This window comes from Peromyscus eremicus, chromosome 4, assembly GCF_949786415.1.
Source record: "Peromyscus eremicus chromosome 4, PerEre_H2_v1, whole genome shotgun sequence".
Lineage (NCBI taxonomy): Eukaryota > Metazoa > Chordata > Mammalia > Rodentia > Cricetidae > Peromyscus > Peromyscus eremicus.
In genome coordinates this window covers 69,958,070-69,985,980 of record NC_081419.1, presented here as the reverse complement: position 1 = coordinate 69,985,980, position 27,911 = coordinate 69,958,070, and the positions used below count along the sequence as shown (strand labels likewise).

General features: G+C 40.7%; 1 protein-coding gene across 1 annotated transcript in view; it reads left to right on the top strand.

Annotated features, from left to right (window-relative positions):
• Hsd17b12 (hydroxysteroid 17-beta dehydrogenase 12) overlaps positions 1-27,911 on the top strand; it is a 135,584-nt gene that overhangs the window by 81,058 nt on the left and 26,615 nt on the right. Inside the window, exons 4-6 of the mRNA XM_059260990.1 lie at positions 9,395-9,502; positions 22,448-22,512; positions 23,316-23,360. Coding sequence (XP_059116973.1) covers positions 9,395-9,502; positions 22,448-22,512; positions 23,316-23,360 — 218 coding nt within the window. The remainder of the gene's footprint in view (positions 1-9,394; positions 9,503-22,447; positions 22,513-23,315; positions 23,361-27,911) is intronic.

Here is a 27,911-nt window from a genome sequence, read left to right as displayed (position 1 = left end):
GTAAATGTTGTTTTGGTTATGGTATCTTCATAGCAGTAGAACAGTGACTAAGTCAAGCATTAAGAAAGCAAACTTGCTATCAGTTGTTGTTATGATTCCAAAGATCAAGAGTGAAATTTAATGTACATCTTTGAATAGTTAAGTATAGTGATTCAAAAGTCTAATTTAAAGCAACCTAATTCAAAGAACTAGCTGGGCATTGAAGGGAAAGCTAAAAAAAAAAAGAATACTATGACATGGATCCCATGGATGATAACATAATAAATAAATCAATTTTAAAAGTAGAGTTGGGATGTTCATGGCCAGCATTGGTGTGAGGGGGGGCGGGGGCTGTTGCAGAATTAACAGCATAAATAATACTTACTGCAGCCCATGTTAGTAAGGAAGAAACAGCCATGCATCAGACCACCATCTTTGTAGACACTGGTACCGTATTATGTAGACATAAGAATACACTTGACCTTAAGAGTTTCATTAGGCACATTTAACATGCTATCACAGGACATCTTTTTTTTTTTTTTAATTTTGCAATACAATTCAGTTCTACATATCAGCCACGGATTCCCTTGTTCTCCCCCCTCCGGCCCCCCTCCCCCTCCCCCCAGCCCACCCCCCATTCCCACCTCCTCCAGGGCAAAGCCTCCCCCGCGGACTGAGATCAACCTGGTAGACTCAGTCCAGGTAGGTCCAGTCCCCTCCTCCCAGGCCGAGCCAAGCGATCCTGCATAGGCTCCAGGTTTCAAACAGCCAACTCATGCAATGAGCACAGGACCCGGTCCCACTGCCTGGATGCCTCCCAAACAGATCAAGCCAATCAACTGTCTCACCCATTCAGAGGGCCTGATCCAGTTGGTGACCCCTCAGCCATTGGTTCATAGTTCATGTCACAGGACATCTTTACAGGAACTATGCAAGATAGATAGCATCGCCTATGCTTCACAGGCCAAGAGATGGAGTGAAAGCTGAAAGATTTGAGTGAGCGGCCCTCTGTCTACCACCACTGGAGCTAGCACTCAGGCCCTGGCCTTCTGCTTGCATCTTATCCATCCCTCCCCAATGAACTCTGTTTCTGTGCTCCTGGCAATATCATCTTGTGACCCGAAGCACAGTAGTGGAATTTTCTTTTTCTGTTTTTCCCCTCCCCTCTAAACAAACAAATAATTCAGGTGCTTCCATTGGCAAATAGGTTTTTTTTAGGTGGAGAAAATAGCATCTTTTCAAAAAGATTTCTTCAAGAGAAGCCTGAGCAAGTGTTGAGTTCAGCTTTCAAAGAATGAAGATATCGCTGCCATGTGGGTGGAGCAGGCCTGTGTGTGAAGTCTTTATTGCTAGTGCTCCTTCTAGTTATAGGCACTGGAACGAATAAAATATTGTAACCTTGGCTTCAAATAAAGAAGTGCTTGTTTGGGGATGGAATCCTAATGAGCTGTGATTAATTTTTTTGGTTTGACTGAAAGTGGGTCTCTTCACAAGAGATTTAAAGTATTATGAATATTTTTTCAAGGGCAACGAACAGACCATTATTTGTATAATATCTTTGATAATTATAACTAAAGGAACCTTCTGGCATGGAGTCAGAGCTGTCATTCTCTACTAGGTGCAATCACCTTTCCTCCAGAGCCAAAAGGCAGATCTTCTCTGTGGGGAGATGTGGAGATTTCTCACCCTAGGAGATGGGTGAGGTTGGAGAATGTGATCAGATCTGAAAGTAAAGGAGACAGTCCTAAGGATTTGGTTAGGGAACTTTTTAGTCTTTGTCTTTTCCCCTTAAAAAATAGAAATAGTACAGAAGATTTGTATTTTTTCACATCTCTAAATATATAAAATGTGTAATTTTGTGTGAAAATGAAGTTTCTTTTAAACACACAAGATATGTTTGTACTTAAACGAAACTTCGTAAGTTTAGACCTAAAATTGGTGATCACTAACTGTGGCACTGTTTGCCTAAGATCCTCTCACTCATTACAGGACTCAGGTAGGGAGACTAACCCATGACAAATAGCCTCAACCTTCTCATTCTAGCCCGTGAGTTAAGGCTTGGCTGGTTTCTAAGGGATCTTAGGATTCGAGTGTGTTTAAATTTATGGTTGTATTAGGAGGGAAAGAACTGAGTTGTCTAAAGTTTATCCTCTAGAATAGTTCTGTAAGCACATAGTTTGACTTCTATAGGGGATGTTTAAGAGTTATCGAGAAGATGGCTTCTTGAACCAGCTATGCTTGCCTCCATAGTCTTTCAGCTTCCATAGCAGAGAGATGTCTACTGCTTGCCAAGTACCTCACTAGGTGCTGAGAAAACAAAGGATAAAAATTATCCCTGTTAGGAAGTGGAGACTCCATGCTAAATATACATGGTGTGTGCCTAATGAGGTTATATAGGTCTCCAGGAATATACCTAAGAGGAAGAATCTTTTCCTTGAAGGAAATAGGAATCATTAAAAAAAATGTGTCCACACATTGTATGACTTGAGTTTTAGATGGTGCTATAATACAGAAAAGATGGGGTAAAGTAACAAGAATTTCATAATGGATTATTAGTCAGGGCTCTCTAGAGGAACAGAGCCTATAGAACAAATCTGTATATAAAGGAAATTTATTAGAATGGTTTACAGACTGGTCCAGCTAGCCCAACAATGGCCGGACCAAGAATCCAGTCATTGTTCAGTCCTCAAAGCTAGATGTCTTGACTGGTCTTTAGTATATGCCAGAATACTGAAGAAGTAGGCTTTAATGCCAGTGAAGGAGTGGATTTGCTAGTGAGAGCAAGAGTAGACAGGCAGAGACAGAGAAAGCTTTCTTCTTCTTCCCTATCCTTTATATAAGCTGCCTGCAGAAGGTGTGGTCCAGATTAAAGGTGGATTAGAGGTGGATCTTCCCACCTCAGAGATCCAGATTAGAAGTGAGTCTTCCCACTTCAAGTGACTTAATTACAAGAAAAATTCCTCAGAGGTGTGCCCAGTTATTTGGGTTTTAGTTAATTCCAGATGTAGTCAAGTTGACAACCAAGAACAGTCACCACATGGATGGAATCTGACGTACTAGGGAACACAGATGTATTGAAGCAGAGTTAGAGACCATGGAAAAGAAATATGTTCTTTCAGTTTTATTGATAGAAAACTTACAAATACACAAGTTTATGTAAATTAGACATATTCTCTAGTATTTTCATACTTAATATCTCCAGCTACTTGGGGGAGAGATTTGCAAAAAATCTTCCAAAAGTGTATAAAGTTATTAGACAAAGGAGATTCAAGTTCAGAATTTATCAGTTTGTTGAACAAAATGAAAGTAACAATGCATAGACTAGAATAATGTTAAACATTAGATTTTTCTCAGAGTTCATGACCTTTATGCGCTTGAACCGTGTATTGGTTTTTATATAAAAGCTGTTTCAGCAACATCTTCAGAGTATGGTGGATTCAGTTCTAGACTTATCTCAGACTCATTCAGGAAACACTGAAACAACAACCTGGCTATAGCATCAGAGTACCTAAACTTACAGGTCATGGGATGGCTGCTGTAAGTAAACTGCAAAAACTCTGGGTTTGGTGTCCTGGGTTTCGGCACCAAAATGTAAGTAAATTGATGGCTGAAACTGCAAGGAGACAGTTAAGCCCTAGAGGGTGAGGTATCCTGGACACCTCGAGCTACTTAGAACAAGAGCTCTGCCCTGAAAGTGTCCCGGACACCTGGAGCTGTTTAGCACAGCTCTGATGGCTGGGACTGCAAAGAAACAGCCCAACCTTGGAAAGGAAGGTTTTCTGACATCTCGGGAAAGTCAGGCCTGGAACTGCTTCAGCAAGGAAGGGTATCCTGACTCTTCAAGAAAGTCAGGATATACCTGGTGTGCTGGGGGATGGTCTCCCCACAGGACACAGCAATCCTGCTCCTCTCCTGGAGAGCCACAATCTCTGGCTCAGTGTTACCAGCTCTTTCTCTCTCAGTCCACTATGGGACGTCTTAGCAAGGTTCTTCTGTTCAGCTCCCAATGCAGGTCTTCACTCAATACTCTTTTGAGAAAGAGGTTTATTTGGGAAGGAAGAGTCCAGGAGTGTAGCTGCCTCTACCAGGGTGGAAAGAACAGCTCACAACTGACCGGGCACGGTGGTTTATATAGGATGTCTAGGGGACGGAGTCAACTGTGATTGGTTAGTTTATTTTCTGCCCAGGGATTGGCTAGTTTTGTAAGCAAGGGGCAGAGATGGCCCTGATTTCAGGGCCAAACTGTGTTTCTTTCACTGGCCTTTCTTGGCTTTTTGACACTACCGCTAAGGCCAGGGCACATTTCTTTCACTGACTCTGATTCTAGGGGCTAAGAGTGTTATTTTGGTACTAGTTTCAGAGTCAGGGAATATTTCCTGGGTTCTGGGTTTGGGGATAAAGTGTTCATTTCTCTGGCTCAGGTCCCAAACACAGGCTGTGTTTCTTTCCCTGGTCCTGGGCCCTAGGGCTAGGATTCTACTGTCCTGCTCTGATTGGTTAATTTCACAAGTCAGTTGGATAGGGGCAGAGATGGCTCTGATCTGAGCTAAACTGTGTTTCTCTCACTGGCCTTACTTAGCTTTTTGACACTACCTCTAAGGCCAGGGCACATTTCTTTCACTGACTCTGATTCTAGGGGCCAAGAGTGTTTCTTTGGTACTGGTTTCAGAGTCAGGGCATGTTTCCTTGGTTCATTTCTCTGGCCCAGGTCCCAAACACAGGCTGTGTTTCTTTCCCTGGTCCTGGGCCCTAGGGCCAGGATTCTGCTGTCCTGCTCTGTGATTGGTTGATTTCACAAGTCAGTTGGACAAGGGCAGAGATGGCTCTGATCTGAGCTAAACTGTGTTTCTCTCACTGGCCTTATCTGAGCCATCCTTCCCTAATTCTGGGCTCCAGGGTCAGGGTGGGTTTCTCTAGCCAGCCCCTTTTCCCTACAGCTGCTACATCAGAGTACCCTTACCTAGAGGTCATGGGATAGCCATAGCATCATAGTACCCTTTGAGCCATCTCCTAGCCTTCCCAGTGGTTAAATTCTTTCTCTTAAGTGTCTAAAACCACAATATTTCTCCTTGAGCCATTTATTATTATTATTATTATTATTATTATTATTATTATTATTATTGCTTAATGCAAACTCAATAAAAGCTAAGACTAAACAGATGAGGATAAGCAAGAAATTTTTGGAAGAGAAGAACAACCAAGGAGATTTGTCCAACTGCAGATATTAAAACCTGTCTTGAAGCTTGAAGCAGGCTATTATGAAAGGACAGAAGAATAACAGGAGACTAGTATGATTCTCATCTATTTCCTAGCTCTAATTAGGGAATTGCCTGGAAAGTACAGCTTTATATTCAGTGGCTTTATACTGCAGCCATGATCATTCCTTGGATGTGGACCCATCAGAAGGGTATATGATCTTGGGCCAGGCAATCCCAGAGGGACTGCCTGCTGACTGAACTGCTGCGCTGGTTGGGACAAGAATTTCCTTGTTGAAGCAACTGACATGCTCTTCTCAAGTCCACAGCAGTCTCCAAATTCTGTTGTGTGTTTATTCTACTCACCTGTTTCTATTGATTTTATTCTATGATAGCTCCTACTGTAAGAGATTTGACAGAAGCTCTGTCATTACTTGGGTCTCTGTAGGGTGAGACCCAAGGGACAAGGATCAGAGTGGCCACAAATCAGTCCTGCTGGGGCTTTGATGTAGTTCTTGTTCTTCTCCAGCAGATGGCTGCTGCTGGAACTGGATGTGGAAAAACAGGATGGGGAGGTAGTGACATAAAGGTGGCATTAAGGGTTACTTATATTTTGTAGGTTTACAGTGGTAGATGTTTCTGTTCATGGTGTTTACTCCACCCTTGTGCTGTTTAAAGTTAGATAATTCTTGCCAATTAGTCTGTCTTGTTGGTGGGATCAGAAGCAAAGTTAGGAGAAGGGGAATGATGTGCCGAGCCTGGAATTATTCCCTAGTTTCTTAAAGAGCTAAGCACTTCCTCCCAGTGAATATATCTACAAAAACAAAAACAAAAACAAACCAACCCCCTGCACCTAAGTTCGGAACACGGGAAGGGGAGGTGAAAAGACTGTAAGAATCAGAGGACAGGGAATTTGCTGTGTCATTGTGTCTACTAATAATGTCAGGAGCTACTCATCAAGTCTCACAACCTAAGTCTACCTAAGCAGGAGCTGAACAAGGACAACAGCAGTAGACATGCCCAAGTGGATGGGGGAACTCTCACAAAGGCTCAACCCTTCACCAAGAACTGCAGTAAACTAAGAAGTTCCGAGAGTGGGAGAAATAGTCTTCTCCAGGGAAGAGTACACCAAATGGTCATCTAAACCAAATGGCCAGCATTGAAAATATACATATAATAAATTATACAGACTGAACAGGTTGTATTTAAGAATATATGCACTTAACAATCATCAGTGAAAAAAGAGGCCATGAATTTGAAAGAGAGCAAAAAGGGGTCTGTAGGAAGGTTTGGACGGAAGAAAAAAAAAGGGGGAAATTATGCAATTATAAGTCTTAAAAAATAAATAAAACAAATGCTAGACACTCCCCATATCAGCCTTTTGGGACATGTACACTTTCTTCCCATCTGAGTGCTTAGGCACAGAGAGGAGTGTTTGTCCCTGTCTGATGTGCACTGCTATTTTCCCTTCCCACCGCTTGGTGGATGTGGTCCCCATTCATGGGACCCTCAAGGCCTGGGCCTGGGCCTGGTCAAGAACAGGATCCTCAGAAAGGAAATGGAATAGATGTCTCCAGGATTCCTCGGGGAAGATATTCCTGTTGGTGAAAGGGATTTACCACAGAAATGTCCATCTACTTCCACTGGATGTTGTCATCAGCATGTAATACTTGGAATGGCCCTCATTGAATCAAGGGGAGTGAACCTAAGGAGATGAGAACACAATGGGGAAGTTGTTGATCACATGTCTCAGAACAGAGCCTAGTCCTTGTCTGTTAGAAACTCAGTTCTACTGGGGGCAGATAGACAAGCAACTGCATACTTACTAAAAGCAAGGGTGTCATGGTGCTAAGGGAGGGTGGCTGAATGTTTCAAAAGCTGGGCAAGCCAGGCTTCTCTGAGAAGGGAATAGTTGCTCAAGGACACAATAGAGATAAGGAATTTGGAAGAACATTCCAGACAGAAGGAAAAGGAGTTACAAAGGCCCTGCATGTATTCAGAACACATTGTGTTCAAGGAACTATGAGTAGCCCTTGCCTAGAACCGGGAAGTGGTAGGAAGAACAGCTGGAGATGTGAGAGAAGTAGCAGGTACTTACCAAGGACTTTCAGCTCTAACTGCAACTGAAGTGGAGATATGTAGAGATTTGGGAGGAAGAGGAGGAGGAGGCCTATAGTAGAGGCAGTGGAGAAAAGCTAAAAGGAAAACGAAGTAGTACTTTGTGGACTAGAACATGATTTGAGGTCATCCAGAAATAAGATAGTTTTTAATTATCTTGAAAAACTTGCATCAGGAACCATGTTGTCTGTTCCAGTGTGAATGCAAAGAAAGCTTCATGAAGTTCTTCACTCCAGAACCTTCTTTTCAAAAGTCCATCAACTTGATTTTAGCATCATGTGTATCCAATGATGTACACTAATGCAAGCACCCTCACCAAATCCTATGTGCTACCCAGGGTGAATCTGAATGGTGTATTGGGGCTTTTGTTTCTAGAGATATTTACTTAGTACTCAGTGCTTGTATGGGAAAAAATGCATTGCTATTCAAATCAAATAGCTATAGGTATCTTATTTTATTCTTGAATAAAATTTTACATTGAATATAATGTATCTTGTAGTCTTTTGTTTAGAGGCTTGTTTTTCCATGTTAATTTGGGACTGTTTTAAAGTCAGTGTTAAGTAGAGTGGGGAGTTCTTTGAGGCATTTTCTAGTAAGACATAATTGGCCCAGCAATAAGTGACCATTCATTCTCCAGTACATGAACACACATCATACTGACTGTACAGGAACAGTGTGTTTACCTTTAACACCAGGAAAGGTATTTCTTGTTCAATTCTTCACTCCAGGTTATTCATGGATTTCTATATAGGGTCAATACTTTTTATTGAGTCTAACTAAAAATCTAATCTGTCACAAGCTAGCTCTTTAGTTTTAGCCACAAATCCATTGAGATCAAGAATGGACATTTCCTATGAGGATTCATCATGAAAACTGCATGATGAGCTCACATTGACTTCCACTGAAGAAAGGTTTATTTTTGGAAGCAGGACTTTTTAAATGGATTCTTTTGAATTACTCTAGGTCAAAGAAGAGCATTCTTTGCCTTTTGTTGGAAGGGAGGGCATGTGGTAGAGGAAGGGAAGTCCTAGCATTTGTGAAGTGCCTCCTGTACTCATCCTCTGAGCCCAGTGGCCTAAGCTGGGCAGTGGTTACTTTGTTGTCACAGAGGATGCTGAGGCACCTAGATGATGTCTGTCTTGCTCATAGCCATTCTATAAAGAAGTATGGGAATGAGATTGGCATCTTTGTGACCTCAGAGCCTGCATTCTTCAGAGGGTTTGGCTAGTGAGGATGGAAGTAAATGTTGTATGCTACCCTTGATGTGTGTTTCCCTAGGTCTCACTCTTGTTTCCGTCAGCAGCTCTTGGGACCTTAATGGCTTTGAGAAAAGGAGAGCACTGAGGTTGTTTTTATGTCACTTCATATATGTATTACTGTGCACTTTATGTTGCTCTTTAAATGTAGTGCCTTAACTGTTAACCAATCTTTTTACTAAGATGAACTTTTTCTTTTAATGTGTCACACTTTAAGATACTTTACAACAGAGCTGGAGAGATGGATCAATGGTTAAGAGTATTGGCTGCTCTCCCAGAGGACCTGGATTCAATTCCCAGCACCCACATGGCAGCTCACAAGTGTCTGTAAATCCAGTTCCAGGGATCTGATGCCCTTACACAGACATACATGCAAGCAAAACACCAATGCACATAAAAAAAAAAAATCTTTAAAAAAAGCTACTTTACAACATAAAGACTTCTTCCTGAGATTGAGAGGCATCAATTTGCAATTAAAATCACAAAGGAAATGATATTTAAAGAATATATAATATTATGATATGAATCATGTTTTGTTATATGTGCCTGAGTCTGAAAAAGTAATTACCATTATTGATTTACAAGAGGAGAATTGACAAGGCACACTCAGGCAGCCTAGTGATGATGCTAGGACCTTTAATTGCTGAACTATTGTTTTGTTGACTTTCTGTCATCTCTTAGATAGTCTCATGATTGCTCAAAATTACCCTGCTCTAAATGTCATATCAAATTGGGGGTGGGGAGGAGAAAGTTTGAAAGGATAATGTTATCCAGTGATTTAATCATAATTGCCATGTATTAATTTTCCTTTTTTCTCATCATTTGTCTGTTTTTTTTTCCTTCCAGAAGAAAAATTCAAAGTGGAAACAAGAACCATTGCTGTTGACTTTACATTGGATGATATTTATGATAAAATTAAGACAGGCCTGGCTGGTCTTGAAATTGGCGTTTTAGGTTTGTATTTTTGCCACATTTATGGCTTGTCTTGTTCATTCTTTGGCTTTTACTGTGTCTTTATTTTCTCTTTGGAGGTTAGGTGTCTAGTAGTAAAATGGTTACTGATCAGTTGGTCAGTAGTGGATACTAACCTGTATGTACTTGAAGCTTCAAAGTGAGGAAAGAATTCTTTTTACCAGTAGTAGGTCAAGGTCAAGGATGCCATTGAGCACACTGCAGTGCCGGTATAAGACAGCATCTCATGTCAAAGCAGGCTGGCCGAAAATGTTAGTAGGGTTTAAGCCAAGAAACTCTGCTTTAAAGTTACTGGTTGAGGGCTGCAGAAATGGCCCAATGGTTAAAGCATTTGTTGCACAATTCTAAGGGCCCCAGTTTAGATCCTCAGAACCTATGTAGATGCAGTAGTTTGTATTTGTACTCCTAGCCTTCCTGGTTTTAGATGAAAGATGGAGACAGGAGAATCTCTGAAGCTCATGGGCCAATTAGCCTCGCAGGTGCAACATCAAATGACAAGAGACCCTGTAGTTGGTAGTTTGCCTGTGTCCCACCTGGCCCACAGTCAGGACAAATATCTCTCACCCACCAGTCCCGCAGCCTCTTGGACCCAAATAAACATACACAGGCTAATATTATTTTTAAACTATGGCCATGGCAGTCTTCTTGTTAACTAGTTTTCATATCTTAAATTGACCCTTTTTATAAATCTATACTTTGCCCTGGCTCATGGCTTACCGATGCCTTTACATCTTGCTTCTGGTAGTGGCTAGCAGCGTCTCCCCTGCTCTGTCTTCTTCCTTCCTCTCTCTCTCTTTAGAATGTCCTGCCTAACCTTATTCTGCCTCACCATTGGCCAAACAGCTTTATTTATCAACCAATCAGAACAACACATTTTCACAGCATACAGAATGATATCACACATCAAGACCCTGTTTTGTAAAATTATTGAGTGAATACTTGTTGAAACATAATACAGCTTTGGTTTTGATTTCTAGTTGAACTCAGATAAATAATAAAAACAATTATTGCTGGTGTTCCCGTAATTACTGAAAACTCACTACAGTGCTTGCACATGTGTTATCTTCTTAGCTGGGCTCTGCTTTCCGTTTGCTTTGTATTCTGTATTCTACCATAACTATCTCCTTGGCCATTGACCCTTCTAGCAAATGTGTTACTGTGTATTGCACTGTAATTTTGAGGTCACTATCAAAGCCCCTTTGTGGGCTGAATTTTCTCTTACTGCTATGTTGTATTTCAACTCTAATGTGCAGGCTCAGTGCAACCCTCTAGAACTTAGGAAGTGAGTCTCATATTTCTGTTTGATTTCTCATGGCTTCCTAGTTTTCTTTTCACCTTCTTCCTTTTTCTCATCTTGATAGCATCCTTTAAGATAGTCTAAGTATCAGTTGATTTCTAATAAGATGCAACAGTTTGTGCACATGAATGTGTGTATTTGTGGGGGGAATGGGGTTTGTTTTCCTCAATTGCTTTGCTTCTCAGTTTTTGAGACAGGATCTGTTACTGACTTTGGTGTTCACCTGGTCTCTTGTTCCTGCCTTCCAGGACTTGGCATTGTAGACCCGTGCAGTTGAACGTAGGGTTTGTTTTTTTTTGTTGTTGTTGTTGTTGTTCTTGTTTTGTTTGTTTATTGTGGGTGCTGAGGATCTGAATTCAGTCCTCCTGCTTACATGGCAAGCACTTTACCAATTAAGCATCTCCCCAGCCCCTAAGACCTAGCAATTAATATTAAGTTACAGGAAGAGTTTTTTTTCGGCTGAATATTAATTATAACTAGTAATGGTAGAAATAAAAATATCACTAGGATATACTCTGTTTGAATAGCATTAAGCACAAAACTATAATCAGTGCTTAATAAGGAAAATGCTAAAGCCCTTTGTCATGAAAGAAACCTTAAGTTTTCAGTGAGGTAAGTGGAAAGAGAACAGTTTTGAACTGTGCAAATTTATACTGAAAGGTCGCCATAAACTGATGAGACTATGAATACTGTAGGCTGAGAAGTTGGATCTGGAATCTGTTATGTAAAAAGTAAGCAGCTGCTCTTGTCTTCCAGGCAAATGCCAGTGAGTACAGACTCCAACAAACTCATAAAGCTTCACTGTTTAGAGAAAATCACCTTACTGCCTTGACTCAGAAAGCAACTGGTTAACAAAATAGGATGGCTGTAATGTTTACTTGATTTAGGGGAGACTGTCATTTGTGTTCCAGATTGGTTTGGAGGACTCTGGACAATACATCACAGATGTGTAATTTGCCAAGGCCAAGGAAGTAACCTTGGGCTTGAAACATACCACAGATAATACTTTTTTTTTTTTTTTCACAAATTCACCACTGTGACTTCTTTAACTTTATAAAAGGGAGATTCTTTATTCTGGAAGGTCAAAGAAAGGCCCTTTGGGGAAAATGTAGTTACTCTGTGATTCAGGTTTTAAAAGCTACTGTAGCCTTTGAGTGTCCTGGGCAAGAATTTCCTTCATGCCAAATGCTTTCATACTCCTATCTGCCCATAACACCCACCATGGTATGTATAAGCTCCACATGAAGTAAGGAGAACCAGCTGGTACCAGATAGTGGTGTCATCCTGGCTTAATTGATGTTTAAAGCTGTGTTATCCAGAACACCCACTGACTTTGGGTTCTATTCATTCACCTTGCCCAAACTTTTAAGTGGCCTCATTTTAGTAATGATATGTATAGATAAATAGAGCTGGACTAGACCTTATTTTCTTCCTATGCCTTTTGTAAGTGAATAATTACTCTGCTAATGTCCTTTTTTTGTATATAGCTTTTATTTTTAATTTTTTTGACAATTTCATACATGCAAATAATGTATTTTGATCATATTCACATCCAGTTACCTTCTCTTGTCCCCTCTCCCTCCTTAACTCCCCTTTCCCAGCTCATCCTCCTTCTGCTATAATGTCTTCATGTATGTGTGAGAAACAGACCCAGACTCATTGACTTTAATTAGGATTGCTTGCAACAAACACAATTGTGTTGTTGAGTTATTTTTAATTAGTGTCTTTCCCTTCTCATCAACTAAATGAAAGTTTTAAAAAAATTCTTACCAGTGTGCATCCCTTTTCCCCATTAAACTTCAGAAATTTGAGAAATAAATGCATTCCAGTTATCTCTCCCAAAGCCCATATTTTCTGCATTGTTCTGAAGCAGTCAGATATAAATGTTCTATTTACCAAACTAAAAGACAGTTTGAAAAGAAATATTCAGCAGGTTAGTATCAGTCAGTTCTGTTGGTGTTCCTAAGCTTTCCAAGTTCCTTAACACAAGACCAAGAGGACTTAGCTAACTTCTGAAGAGCAACTTGTCAATAGAGACGGCTTTCTTAGCTTTCAGTCCCTGAAACATCCAAGGAGGTCTAGCCATAGGAACCAAGGGTGTGCAGAGCCGTGTTGAGGAAAACTGTAGAGTTGTGTGGAAGGAAGGAAGATTGAGCACAGGAAATTATGATTCTTTGTAGTCCTGATTGACTAAGAAAGTTAGGAATAGAAGCATCTTACTTCTTTAGAGGATTTTAAAATCTATAAAGTTGTAGCCTGTTTTCTTGCTGTTCTTGGGAACTTTAAAATTTTGTTTTAAATTGTCTTCTTTTGAAGTATAAATGCCTCTAAAAGAAACAATGGTTCTTGTCACTTTCATCTTGTTTGGCTTAGTTATTAATTTTATTTTGTACTTTCAGCTAATCAGTCACTGTCTTAGTCACTGTGTTATTGCTGTGAAGAGACACCATGACCAAGGCAACTCTTATAATAGAGAGCATTTAATTGGGGGCTCGCTTACAGTTTCAGAGGTTTAGTCCCTGATCATTAAGGCTGGGAGCAGGTGGCATGCAGGCAGGTGCTGGAGCAGTAGCTGAGAGGTATATCCTGATATATAGGCAGAGAGAGAGAGAGAGACTCTGGGCTTGACATGGGCTTTTGAAACCTCAAAGCCCACCCCCAGTGACATACTTCCTTCAACAAGGCCACACCTCCTATCCCAGTCCTTTCACATATTGCCACTCCCTTGTGTCTAAGCATTCAAATATATGGGGGTGGGGGACATTCTTATTCAAAACATCACAGTCATTTTGAAGAAGATGGTTGTTTTTGTTAGTGAAAGGAATGGAAAAATTTTGAAATGGGAAAAGGTAGACTGAAAGGAAACTGTAGTTATAGGTGGATGATCAGTAAGATGCCAAAATGGGGGCAGAGCAGGAGAGCATGATCAAGTTCCTTGGGAGGTAACAAAGAGAACCTTGTGCTTAGAGCCCCCCACCTTTTCATGAAGCACAAGTCTAAGTGGCTGGAGCTTAAGAGTGAGCAGGAATTATTAGCTGAGGTGTGTAGGACAGGATCCCAGGACTATAACAGGAAGACTGCGTGAGAATGGAGCAGTTTTTATATCACTGCCAAGATACAATATTCCTTTCTAACAATCCAGGACAGGTGAGACTTCCTCTTGTCTGCTGCAGTCTCACAGGAACCACCCAAAGTCAGCAGAGTTGTTACCAGGTACAAAGTCAGTGCCCAACATGTGTCCATTTTACATGCCAGCTGCAAGGTGTGTGTCTCTAACCACCTATTCTTGTGACTAGGTGACTATAAATTCTAGATTCCTATGGCTCACTCAGGTCTCAGCTGTCAGATTACCTCACAACCATTCATAACTATAGTTCCAGGTAATCTAGTACCCTTTTCTGACCTCTGCAGGCACCAGGCATCCGTGATACACATACATACATGCAGGCAAAGCACTCATACACATAAGATAATCTAAAAATCAGATTTTACTTTTAAAGAGCCAGGCTGTATCTAAAGTACGTATTATGTTTTCCTTCTTATATTTAAAACATATTTTGAGGTACAGTATGCTACTTACATGCAAGAAATAATGTGTGTTGATATAATCAGAGTAATTGGCATTTCTGTCATCTCAAACCTTTATGTTAGGAACACTGAAAAAACTGAAAATCCTATTAGTGATGCTAAAATCTGCAACTGATGGTTGTAAATCATAGTTACCCTGCTATGCTGTAGATCATGAAGAGTTATCCCTTCTATTCAGCTGCACTCCTGTACTCTTAACTATTCTCTCCATCCTCTCCTTCTTAGGTTGGTCTTTACCTTTGGCTAACCATCATTTGGGTCTCTATACTCGTTTGTTAATTGATTCATTCAACCAGTTATATGCTAATTGGTTAAACTATTAAAATTCCATAGCTATAGCAGTAGACAACAGTAAAACACACCATCATTTAAGTTGTTTCTGCTTTCATGAAAGATAGCCATTAAGCAAGGGGTTGAGAGTATGTTGCATTAATGAAAGAAAGCTGTTGAGACAGTTATGTGCATCACATGTGATCTCCCTGAGAAAGTAATGTTTAAATTGAAACCAGAAGGCAAGAAAAGAGGTGTGGGAAGGGTTTCCCAGTAGAAGGAGCGTCATGTGCAAATGCTTGAAGCCTGTAATTTGAAGGACACAAGAGATGATTTTTAAACCTGGAGCAAGGATTTTAGAGGGCACCATATCAAAAGAATCTGGTAGTTAGGCAGAGCCAGATCTTGAAGGCTTAGAAAGCCAGCTTCATCAATATGGAGCTTTTAAAGGAAATAATTTAGATGAACTAAACTTAACAGTATTTGAGCAAAGAACTGTTCTTACCTCAGGCTACCTTGAGAACACAGAGTCTCACAACTCTGCTCTGTAATGTGGGCAGGTAGAACTTGGGGGCCAGAAAATAGAGGTGAGGTACAGAGGTGGTTGGTTTACTCTGCCAAGTTTGCTTTGTTTGAGCATTGTCAGAGCCATTGCCTGCCTGGGATCGACTTGGCTGCTGTATTATCACTCACCCTATCTGTCTCAGAAGTATCCTCCTAAGTGATGTAAACATGACTGCTCCCAGGTATGCTTGAGGAGAAGGATTTTTTTTGTAGCTATGAGGGAAGGTATAGCCAGAGCATTTGGAAGAGTCTAGAGCAGGAAGAGAAGGTAGTAGACAGATATGGCCAGTGTACTGTGGGTCATGAGAGGGGAGAGCAAGAAAGGAGGAGCAAGGTGTGTGTGTAGGGGGAGGCAAGGGAGCACATGGCTGAATAGCAGGGTTGTATAGGAATGATAAGCTTTGGGAAGGGAAGCCCATGAGCTGGAGAAATTTAGGGTAAGGGGTGTGGTGAGAAGAGCTGAGAGGAGCCAGGATGCCAGCAAGACTCTGTAACAGGTCCTTACTATGCTGAGATAGCCTGGAGGGCAGCATGTGCTTCGTGCTTATAGGCACCACAGTTAGCCATTTGTCCCCAATTTCTTTTGGATCTGACCTGAGTTAGGTTTTCAGTTAGTTTACTTGCTAAGTAAAGTTGGAGTTTGTTAAGTAGGAGTGAAAGTATGGAAGTATCCTCAGGCCAAATTTAGTTTAAGAGGTTTTTTTCAGAAGCCACAGTCGAATTTTAAGCACAAACTGATAACATTTTTAGGAAATCCTTCTGACTTCCAAGTGGAAGTAGGCAAAGGAGTGTGAGGAAGCCAGTAAGGCTATCCCGACAGATAAGATGGTGAGAGCCTCTGTTAGGTGGTAGTAGTGGATACAGGTGGACGTGACTAAGAAGATAAATCTGAACACTCCTGTGCCCCAAGCTGGGCAGAATGGTGCACGCCTTTAGTCCTAGTACTTGGAAGGTAGAGGCAGGCGATTCTGCATGAGTTTAAGGCTAGCCTGGTCTACATAGAGGCTTGCAGGACAGCCAGGGCTACATAGAGAGACCCTTTCTCAATGGATGGATGGATGGATGGATGGATGGATGGATGAAAACACCTCTGCCCATTTTACAGGCAAGAAACAAATGTGGAGAAGTTAAGTGCATTGTTCAGAATTAGATAACCACTCAATAGCAACTTTCGGGTTTTATCTTGAACAACTGGGAGACATTTTCTAGACAAGAGACTCTGGATGCAGAGAAAATTCTGTAAAGCAAAATAATGACTGCACTTGGAGCTATGAGTAGTTGAGAGAAATTCAGTGCAAATCCAAGTAGCCAGAGGGATGACTGATAAGAATGCCCTCCTTTAAGCCGGGCGGTGGTGGCGCACGCCTTTAATCCCAGCACTCGGGAGGCAGAGCCAGGCGGATCTCTGTGAGTTCGAGGCCAGCCTGGACTACCAAGTGAGTTCCAGGAAAAGGCGCAAAGCTACACAGAGAAACCCTGTCTCGAAAAACCAAAAAAAAAAAAAAAAAAAAGAATGCCCTCCTTTGCCAGCAGGGACTCTTTGCCCTGAAGGAGGTAGAGGCCTGGTAAAAGACTCTCATGGAAACAGAATAGGTATGGAGGCTCATTTCCATAGGGACACTCTTTGGAAATCTCATCCAGGAGAGTGCCGTGCCATCCCACTAAATATGTTGACTGAGATAGCTTTCTGAAGTGAGCGTTAGACTGCTAGAATTCACATTTATTTTCTTCACTCAGACACCGCTAATGGCATTAATTAGAGCAGAGCCTTTAACTTAAATCTGGATAATTAACTCTGTGATTTCAGAGATGTAAATAGGAATTGATAAATAGCCCCCTAGTAGCTACCTTTGAACCACTAGCCTTGTGTCTTTCTTCTTTCTGCACCCTCACTTTCAATGTTTTCTGTGCCAAATCTGACCTGATTTTGTAGTCAGGATCAGTCACATAGCAGTTTGTAATTAAACAGTCAAAGGGAGTGTGTGCTGTTGCCTCTGACTCAATCTTAATTTTTCAATTTCTGATTAAAGGCACTGCAAATTTAAAGCCTTGTAAACTCTCTTTTATTTGGAAATTGCTACTTACAAGTGTATGAAAACTGTAAAGTTTGCAAAATGTTTTACATCGTGTTCCAAATATCATCTGTCAGTGTATGAACATGTGCTAGCTCCAGCAATATGTTAAGAAGGCAAAAAAGGAAATTTCTTTGCATCTCTGTCACTATCTCCCTCCAACTGTGAGACTAGGTCTGTTGAATGCAGTGAAGCGGGCAGAGGAGGTACTGGGGTAAATCTAGCTGGTATAAACAGCTACTCTGTTGAGAGCTACCCTGAGCTCTGCCTTGCAGAAGGCTCTGTTTGTGTTGATGCTGGTCATACATGATAAAAGCAAGGTACTTGGTATTGGGCACAAAGTAGGAGGGCAGTAAATATTTGTTGGATAAATGGGCACATGACTGCAGCTTTTCCTTCATTTATTGACATTTTAACATGCTCCAAACGGTGGATTCATGACAGTGCACATTATGTTCTTTGCTGAAATGATTGTTCCTATTTCATGTATGAAGAATAGTGAGGAAGCAGACTTACTTTATGTCCCAGTTTTAGAAGCAGTGATGATGCAGAAGGGCTGAACCCTAGCTCTGCTGGATTCTGAGTTCTGTAGCCTTTTACAGTTGTTTTTTGTATAGTGCTGGAGATGGAGCTCAGAGCCTCCCACATGCTAGGCAAGTGCGCTACCATTGAGGTCAAACCCCAGACCATTTTACAGAAATTTAAGGCAGAAAGTGTTATCCCCCCCCACCCCCAACACATATACATACACACACACACACACATCCCTCGTACACACTCACTGAACCTTTGGTATATGACATCATTGCTTGAAACAGGTTTTACTAATAAACTCTGAAGTGCTGGGACTGGATATATCTATGAATGTAGCTGAAGTGTAAGCTTATCCTTTTCTGCCTTGATGTCATAAGAAGGAAACAGAGATACTTCATGTTATGTGATTTATATTTAGAAGCCCAACCACGAAGCAAAAAGTATTTTTAAACCACATTAATTTCTGATGTTTCTGATTAATATAAAAAATGAAGCCAGTTGAAGTGGTCTGTGTGAGGTTAGTGCATGAATGGATTTCCATTTTCTAGTAATTTATTGTTGTTTGCTCCACCCTCATGCCAACCCAGATACCAGGAATCTAATTTTCTAATGACATCATTCTACGTCTGGCAACTAGCAGTGATACAGGATTCTAGGCCCATGAAGAACAGCAGCACATGAACTTTGAAGGAACAAAATCTTGTTTTAAAGCATGAGATGTGGAAATGATTTTAAGCAGTTATGATATAATTAAAATATTGCTATAACACCCGGAATTACTCTCGATTTTCCAAATCTTCTTTCTAAATGTAGCACTTTCTTTGACAATAGTATTCTTTGGGGTTCAGAATGGGCCCTCAAGAGTATAGCTAAGTGAAGCTCCCTGCCAGGCCCCCCTGTAAGGACCCACTCCATGAGGACTGGGTCTCTAAGGATGGCACCTCTGCCTACCACCAGTGCCTTTCTGCTTCCCCTTCCTTCTTGTACTGTCTGTACTTGTGGTCTCTCTCAGCCCCACCTCTTCCATTGGGTTCTGTGATGGTTGATCTTAATTCCCAACTTGATAGGATCCAGAATCATCTAGAAGACAAGCCTTTAAGCATACCTTTGAAGGATTATTTAGCCTCTGGACATGCCTGTGGGGAATTCATTGAGGTGGGAAGAACCATCCTAAAAGTGAGTGGCTCTGTTTCCCTGGGCTGGGTCCTGGACTGTTTAAAAAGGAGGAAGTGAGATGAGCATGTCATTCATCATTCTGCTTCCTGACTGTGGATGGATGCAGTATGAGCAGCTGCCTCCAGTTCCCCCTACACTCATTTTCCTGCCTTGCTGGACTGTGACCTCAAACAGTGAGCCAAAGAAGATCTTTTCCCCATTAAGTTGTTTTTGTCAGGGTGTTTTATCACAGCAACACGACCAGAGATAAAGGGGAGCTTCTTTGAGTGTTAGGAAGTATTCAAGGCCTTGAGCTGATTACTGGGACAGTGAGAATTTTGAAGTTACACAGATGTGCTTTGGTTTCTGAATGAGATGATGTATTCACTACTGAAAGGGTTTTGCAGGGCCTGAGGTGGGAACAGCAACACAGAACTGTGTGGTTCTTGGAGGAAGAAGCTACAAAACTCACTGGCAGTGCAAGTTTGATGCTAATTTAAGATTCTACCCATTAGAAGAGATTTTTCAACTTTCTGAATAAGGTTAGAACAACTTGTGAGATTGTGTTTGTGAATCCTGTAAAGCATCTTGTAATAAGTACATAAGGTGATGGCACTGCTTGCACCCATTCTTAATGAGATTAAGCTGTAATAGGAATAGTTCCGTCTTTCCCTCCTACCCACAGCACTTCCTCTTCCTTCAGCATTCACGGAACGCTTCCTATCTGCTGTTTGGTTATTGCTGTCACCTACTGTCTCAAAATGAAACTGCAGTGGGTTTGCCTTTTTCCAAGAGATTCCCAGCGTGTGCACTTAGGCAGAAACAGTTATTGAAGAGTGTGATGGCACTCAAACTTTCCCTCAGAAGATGTTGATAGTACAACCTGCTGAAATGATCTGAGTAGCAGGAGAAATGGCAGTTTTGTTAACACACACATGTACACTGAGTCCCACAAATGGGCAGTTAAAGTCAGATGGTTAAAGGGAGGACTGGAGGAGGAATAGAGGTAATTGTGGAGGGGTAGGAAATGATTTTAGAAGTAATGAGTAGTACAGAAAAGAGATAATGGCCCGTGATAAAATTCCTCCAGTTGTAGGCGTGACGCCCGATTGTCAGTCTCATCTGTGATTTGAGTAAGAAGGGGAAGGTGATTCTGTCCATCTTCAGTGGGTCCGGTCTTGAAGCAGTGATGATGACTTCAGAGCTTCATCCAGTATCTGCTGACTCCAAAGTGCCTTGAATGGAAAATTCAGCACCCCAATATACTGTGTTTGGAGCTTCTCTTTCCTCAGAGCTGAGAAGAGCAGTAGTTGCTCACAGCGCTATGAACTGATTACTCCCTGGGAAAGATGATAGTTAGCCTGCCTGCTACCGCAGAAGACGTATACAGGGAGGCAGAGGGCTCAGGAGTCCTGGTGCCTGCTGTGCGTTTTGACATCTGTTTTTTCCTCATCCAACTCATAAGCCTAGACTTGATGCTCTGAAATCCCCTTCTAGATTTCACAGTTTTCGTTGGGTACTTAGGATACTAAACACAGTCCCCCTACACGATAGTTTATTACTTTGGACCAAAGAGTTGTTTTTTTCTTTTCGTTATATGAGCAGACAGCATTGCTAGTTTCCTTTGCTTAGTTAGCAGAGGCAGATCAGAAAACTGTCTACTGTTAATACTTTAACCAGAACAACAGTCCCCAGCTTGCTGAGTTATTTATGTGCTTCCTTAGTTCAATTTTGTGCTTGTAGCACATGCTAAGATTGCAAGTCAACTGTTCTACTTACAAAGTTCTAGATTTCAGAATAATAACAAAAATAGCCCACCAGTTTGGGCTCTTAAAAGATTTACAGTTATACTTTTTAATAATTATAAACTATTTATCCTTTATAACTCTGCAGTGGTTAAATTAAGTCAACTGCTCTTAAGGCCTTACCTTGGTTTTTTAATTTTTCACATCTTTTATAAATGTGGTGGCTGAGACACTTGATAGAGGGAGGAGTAAGATAAAAATGACTCTAGACCCACTATTAGTTAGCTGTTTAGATGTTCTCCCTCTTCGGGTAGGCATGAATCCTACTCATTGGCTTTCCTGTTTTCAGATGGGTATCAGTGAGCTGTTCAAGCCATCCTTATAGAGTTTTGCAAGGAAAATCTGAAAGCTCAGACTCTAGTGACAGACTTAGCTAAATATGGAACACTATCCCATTCTTTCCAACTGTTAATTTGGTATTGGAAAAGGTACGCCTACAAAGTGACCATAATTTGTTATCGTCTTGCAACTGACACTTTTTTCTAGTGCTTTGGTTTTGTTAAACACACTATCAGTATTTTGTTTCTTTTCCAGTTATTACTGGTCACTTGTCCTGAGTGAATCCCAGATGAAGGTGTGTGGTAGTTTTAGTGATTTAAAGTTGAGGTTCTGTAGTCAAACTTCTGAATTTGAATTCTGGCATGGTTTGCCCTATGATCTTTTAAGTACTGTGGATTTCAGCTTCTAGGGTATAATTTAGAAATTACCTCATGGGCTTGTTGTGGCAGTTAAATGTAGATAAATAGATAATCTATTTTGTAAGTTAATTAGTTTATGTAAAGTCAGGGATATTTCATCCATCTTGGGAATGTTCCTTATTTCTTGTTTGTCTTTGTCTTTCTGGGTCTAGAGAAACTGTTGATAACTGAGTATTCCAGTATAAGACCTAATATGTATAAATCTATCCAAATGATCTATAGTCTTACAGCACCAAGCTGAGGTTAGATGACTATGCACAGAGGGTTCAAGGAAGCCTTTCCTGGACTGTTTATTAGAGATACCTAGTCTGATCTGCCCTCCTAGCTACCACAAGAAAGCCTCGAAGTCAGGCTCTCTAGAAATAGACTATCATGACGCTGGACACTTTGTTGTGAAATAATTGATTCTTTGAGTTAGGAACCTTTCTCTTCCTACCAGGTTGTAAACCCCATGATATGAGAACCCTTCCCTGTCTGTCTGCCCTTTCTAGTCCCTAGCAGCACATGCCTTGTCTATAAGCATGTGGTAAATATTTGTTACATGACTGAGTAAACTCTTACATTAGTGGTGAATAGGCTGAGATGTGAACTGGGCATGACTTATTAAGGTCACACATTTTGTGCCATGGCTGTAAGTAGAACCCAGGTTTCCAGTCTCCTGCACTGTGCATTCTCTGTTCATGAAGGTGTAAGGAGCAGAACAATTGATTGACATTATCTACAGATGACTAGTACAGAGGAAGAACACACTTTCCAGAGCTACCAGGGAGAGGCATGTAGATGGTAAGTACAGAAAGGCTTCATGAAGGAAAGAGCATTTAAACTGGAGTAATGAGGATTTTAGATATAACTTTATATGTATCATTTTAGTCTTGATAAATTAATCAGCATTTCAGGACATTGTTAAAATAAATATGCTAGCTAACAATCTTGTCTTATTTCAGTGAACAATGTGGGCATGTCATACGAGTATCCAGAATACTTTTTGGAAATTCCTGACTTGGACAATGTGAGTTTTTCTTTGTTTGTTATGGTAACAAAAAGAATGCATGAAAGTATCAGTGAGGCAGTATTGAAGAATGATTCAGATTAAGTATCAGACAGAGTCCAGCTGTCTGCAATTCATGGCTTGGCTCTTGTGGGGATGAGCCTATCCATAGGTAGTTTGTTTATTCACTCGCAAATGTAAAATAGGTAGCATCATAGGATTGCTAGAAGGACTGAATGAAAAAATATTTACACAGTGCCAGGATCAATAATAGCTCTAATTTCATTATTATTGTTTCTATTAGATTAAGATAGCTCTATTTTAAGTATTGGAGCATCAAAAATCAGTTTAAAAACTCATAAATATGTTAATATATAGCAACATAGTTGATTGAAGTAAACTAGCTTTACCAAAATGAAAGCTGCAGCCTTGTTACATGCATAATCCTTTAATGAAAACTAAGAAGTCACATCCCTGAAGGACCATGTCAGTTTTTAAAATCAATTGAAGCTCTTAACTTCAATCATCTCCACTTTCCCTATTAGTTGAGAGGAAATTACTAAGTGTTTTATTTTGGATTTAATGTGTTTCTTCACTTTCAAATTTGACTTGTGCATTTACCTTACACTTTGCATATTAGTATGAATTGCTGCTTTTGTTACACATATTATAACATTGAGATAAAGCAAAAGTCTACCTCTTGACCTCGGCTCCTATTGTATTTACAGTTCTTTGCAGTATCTGAAGAAGTTTCAGATTTGTCTCCCCCAAATTATATTTGTAACATCATTACTTTCCTAATTAAGTTATCTAATTTCTTTCAGACCATCAAGAAACTGATAAATATTAATGTTCTTTCTGTTTGCAAGGTAAGCAGATTTGTTACAAATCTGTCAACTTTTTTTTTTTTTTTTTTTTTTTTGCTCTTTCTATCTAAAAACACTGATACAGAGTCTGTTGGCTCAACTTCTGTCAACTCTCATTTACCATATGTATTCCAGGTGAATGTAGTCTATTTCCTTAAGTCTCCAGGAAGCAGAAAGAACTGGCCCCCAAACAGGCTTGTCTTAGTTTACTTTCTAACAGTCTAACAGTTCTCATGTGTCTTCTGTGCACATTCACCATGGTACGTACCAGGACTGACTAGCTCAGGTTAAAGGCTGACTCGCCTGAGCCACTTGCTCATGATGGCTTGTTTTCTTTATGGGAAGTCAGGAGTCTAGAAACCAATGAGTGTAGTTTTTATTAGCTGTACATAATAACCAGCCAGGATAGCCTGGCATGGTGGCAAATGTTTTTCATCTCAGCACTGGGAGGCAGAGACAAGCAGAGCTCTGTGCATTCAAGTCCAACCTGGTCTACATAATGAGTTCTAGGCCAGCCAGGGCTGCATAGCGAGATCCTGTCTCCAAAACAAAATAAAACAAGATCAACAAAGGTATCCAGCCTGGTCACTAGTTGCTTTATTATTATTTATTATTACTCAGTATAACACAAGGTTACATTGTGACTCTGCAGAAGGAACTCTATGCTAGAGAGTATAAACACTAAGCTCTGCTTGCATAGGAGCTGTGGAGGTTACTACTGAGTTACATACACCAGATGAGGGGGAGGTGTTGCCAGAGGCTGCGCTCCCATGAGCAGTGTCAGACACTTTAACTGTGAGCCTTCCTGTAGAAAGCCACTGCACGTTAGTAACTCTCATGTGTGCTAGTTTATTTAAGGAAGTGAGAAATAGTTTACGTCAGAACTATTCAAAATGATAAGATAAATATAAATAAGAATTAAATGTTGTTTCACTTTATGGTGGGATCTTGGTGTTTTTCTCTATTGTGAATTTTCAAGAAAAGCTACCTTTATGTCTTCATATCTGAAGAGAAACCAACAATGACCCTCACATGGCTGGTTCAAGTCCAAGAACCTAATGCTATTACACCTTGCCTGAATTTTCATGTATGGCTTTGCTTTTCCCTGTGTAATGTAAAGATTTAGATGTGTTAATTCAGTGCTTACAGTTAGCGTACATTGGTTAGATTTACTTACAAAGCACCTCAAATGTATCATGTGATAAAATGGCAAATGTTTTTGTTAAATAAATACTATGCTGTATCTTCTCCCTTGTTGTGATCAAGGGTCCCCTCCCCACCCCATCCCGTGTGTGTATGTGTGTGTGTGTGTGTGTGTGTGTGTGTGTGTGTGTGTGTGTGTGTTGTTTGACTTTTATATAAACTGAAGTTTAAGCGAGCAGATGAGTCACCAGTGGAGATGTGAGTAGATGGAGAGCAAGATCCACATTTGTGAAACTGATGCTTTTAAATGTGGCTAATAGGAGTATATTGTATAGTTTTAGGGGCATTTTCTTTACCAGATTCATAGAAATGTTCAGGATAATTAAGGAACTACCATTTTCTAGCCATTTTAGTCTTGGAGTAAATTACTTTTTCATTTTAGTTTTCGTCTGTAAATTGAAGACATTTCTCTTATCTCAGTGACTTGTTTGAATGAAAGAAAGCAGGTAATGTCTCTAAAACTCAGAGTTGGGGGTGTGGCTCACTAGGTAGAGTGCGTGCCTAGTAGGCACAAAGCCCTGGATTCAATGCTTAGAACCTCATAAAACCAGGCATGGTCACATGGGCCTTAGGAAGTGGAAGAAAAGGTAGGAGGACCAGAAATTGGAGATCCTTCTTGGCCAGACTGAACTACATGAGACCCTGGAGAGAGAGTCAAATCGAAACAGAGATAGACAGACAGACAGAAGCGGGGGTAGGGGGAAGGAGAGAGAGAGAGAACCTAAGAGTGTTATTATTGCTATTCAACTCAAAGCTGATATTTTTTACTAAATACATGCAATAATGATTTTCTTTTATTTTTTAGAAGACAGAGGTTTTAAATAAAAATTGATATATTGTTCTATTATTTCTACATCTTATTGGATTTCCTTTTAAAATGAATGGTTTTACTGTTGTTCTGATTTTTTTTTCTTTTTTTCTGATTTTTTTTCATGGTGTATTTGGCCAAATGTTTGAAAATAATGAGTGTTAAGGCAGTGTGAGGTATTTCACAATATATTGTCCTAAGTTAATGAGAAAGCCTCATCCGAGTAATTAAGCTTTATGTTGTAGAATTCTTAATACCAGCTATGGGTTTGTCTGCTGATAACTTCTACTCTCTGTCAATCAGCTGTATAGGGTTTTACTCTGGATCTAGTCTTTTCTTACAGTCCTGCTTGCTGACACTTCATTGTTGGCACTGCTTTAAAATGTTGGCCTTCGGATTCCCACAACATGAAGTTTAGGCTAGCCATCTGTAGAATGCTAATGATAAAAGGCCAAGGTCCTGCCCTTAATCCTGGAGCTTGTTCTGCTCCATGGCCACAGACCATGTCCTTCACACAGCATCTTAGCATAGATTAGCATGTCATCCATCTCATCCTTGCTTAAAGACCAAACAGTGCTATATGCGTCATGGATAAAATAGCACAAATCCAACAGCCCTGCAAAGTAGCTAGCCCATTTTAAAGTGATGGTAAACACCAGGGGTCATGATGCATACCTGTTAATCCCAGGACTTGGGGGACTAAGCCAGGTGAATCAGGAGTTTGAAGCCAGCCTGGCTTACATCATGAGCCACTGTCTTAAGAACAGAGGAGAAGAGGGGAGGAACTAGGAATGGGACACTGTTCCTAATATCTTAGTGTATTGCACAGAGCACCCCCTCTTTATTCTCCTCTTCCCCATTCTCTTTTTGAATTGGCATAGGTCGACTGGTTCCCACAAACTGGCTTCATGGACACAGATGCTCAGTTTAAACACTTGTGAGCCATCCAGAGGGGAAGCTTCACCAGCAGAAGATTTGGATATAAGCTTAAAATGTATACAAGCCTTCTTTTGCAGACCAAATCCTAAATCCTATTTTAAAAGCACTAAGGGAGTTTGCTGTTTATAATACTTCCTAAATAAGTTGAATAAACATCCTTTAGTCAGTCTTAAGTGTGGATCTAAATTTTCTTATATCATTGTGATGTAAACTTTGAATGGAAAAGCATTCAGAATTCCTGCATCATGGTGCCCATTGGCTCATGGAGCATGGTGCACAGTTGGTTTGGTTTGTTGTACTGTGGATAGGATTGGTATAATCACTTCCATGGTACCATGCAGATGTGAAAATGATTTGATTGGAGCAGTGAGAGTGATTGATGAACTGTGGTAAGCCAAGAGGCAGAAAATGACATGAGGTCAGGCTTGTGCAGGAACTTGAGTGTTCAACAGATAGAGAATCAGAGGGAGCTGCAGAATCCACTGTGTATGTAAGACAGTGCTAATGGTAGGATGACAGGCATTCAGTTTTCTATGGCATGTGTGTTTATCTTCTTTATACTGAGGAAGGGCATTCCCTGTGAGGAAGCTTTATGTGTGATGCTCCTGAGTTTAGGCTCTTATGATGCTGTGATTTGCCCCAGAAGCTCTTTTGATGACTTGTACCTATTGTTCTTTAACTGACTGGATTTTGTTGCCAAGGCCAGAACCACATTTTCAGTAGCAATGACTGCTGGGAGCCTTGGGGTAACTTAAAGGAGATGAAACTGGTCTGGCTACAGGGTCTTAGGTTTTATGGTGGTTGGGCATCAGAGGAGCTAAGGCACAGGTGTCTAGCCTGAAGCTACAGTAAATGGATTTGGTAAGATAAGAGCAGTCGCTCGTCACCAGCAGGTTCATCCTTTTTATGTCTTCACTAAATGATGTGGTAGAGAATAAGGAGTGTACCAGGAGATACTGGTGAGATCAGCTTGCCTTGTGATTTGGGGTTCATGCTCAAAATTAGAGGTTGAGCTCCAGCGTCTTGTTGGAAGGTTCATGTGCTCTGCCCTGTGTGAGTAGGTCAGGTGATTGTAAAAATCATGTAAGCCCTGCATTATAATAGTAAAATAATCCTGAATGCAAAGGAATTTCAGGTTATCACTGGATAAAGAGATGATCCAGGAGAATGTCGGGGAAGAAATATTAACCAGAGCTGTTGTGGCTGCAGACCCCTAGTGTTTAATTGCAAACAGCTCTCCCAAGCCCTCAACAATCGCTGATTATTTTTGAAAGATTTATTTATTTTATAGTGTGTGTGTGTGTGTGTGTGTGTGTGTGTGTGTGTGTGTAGCCCTGCCTGAGTTTATGTGTACCCCATGAGTGCAGGAACCCACACAAACCAGAAGAGGGCGTTGGAATCCCCAGCACTGAATGGTGTTAAGCCGCCATGTGGGGGCTGGGAAGCAAACCTAGGTCTTGGACAAGAGCAGTGAGTGGTCTTAACCACTGAGAGCCCTGTCTCCAGCCCTGGTTGCTTCCTTCACTCTTGAATCTTTTTCCGTGGGGCTCGCTTCGTCAGTCTTTGCCTTCACAGGGCTTCTTTAAAGCCTTGTTGTTTGTTTT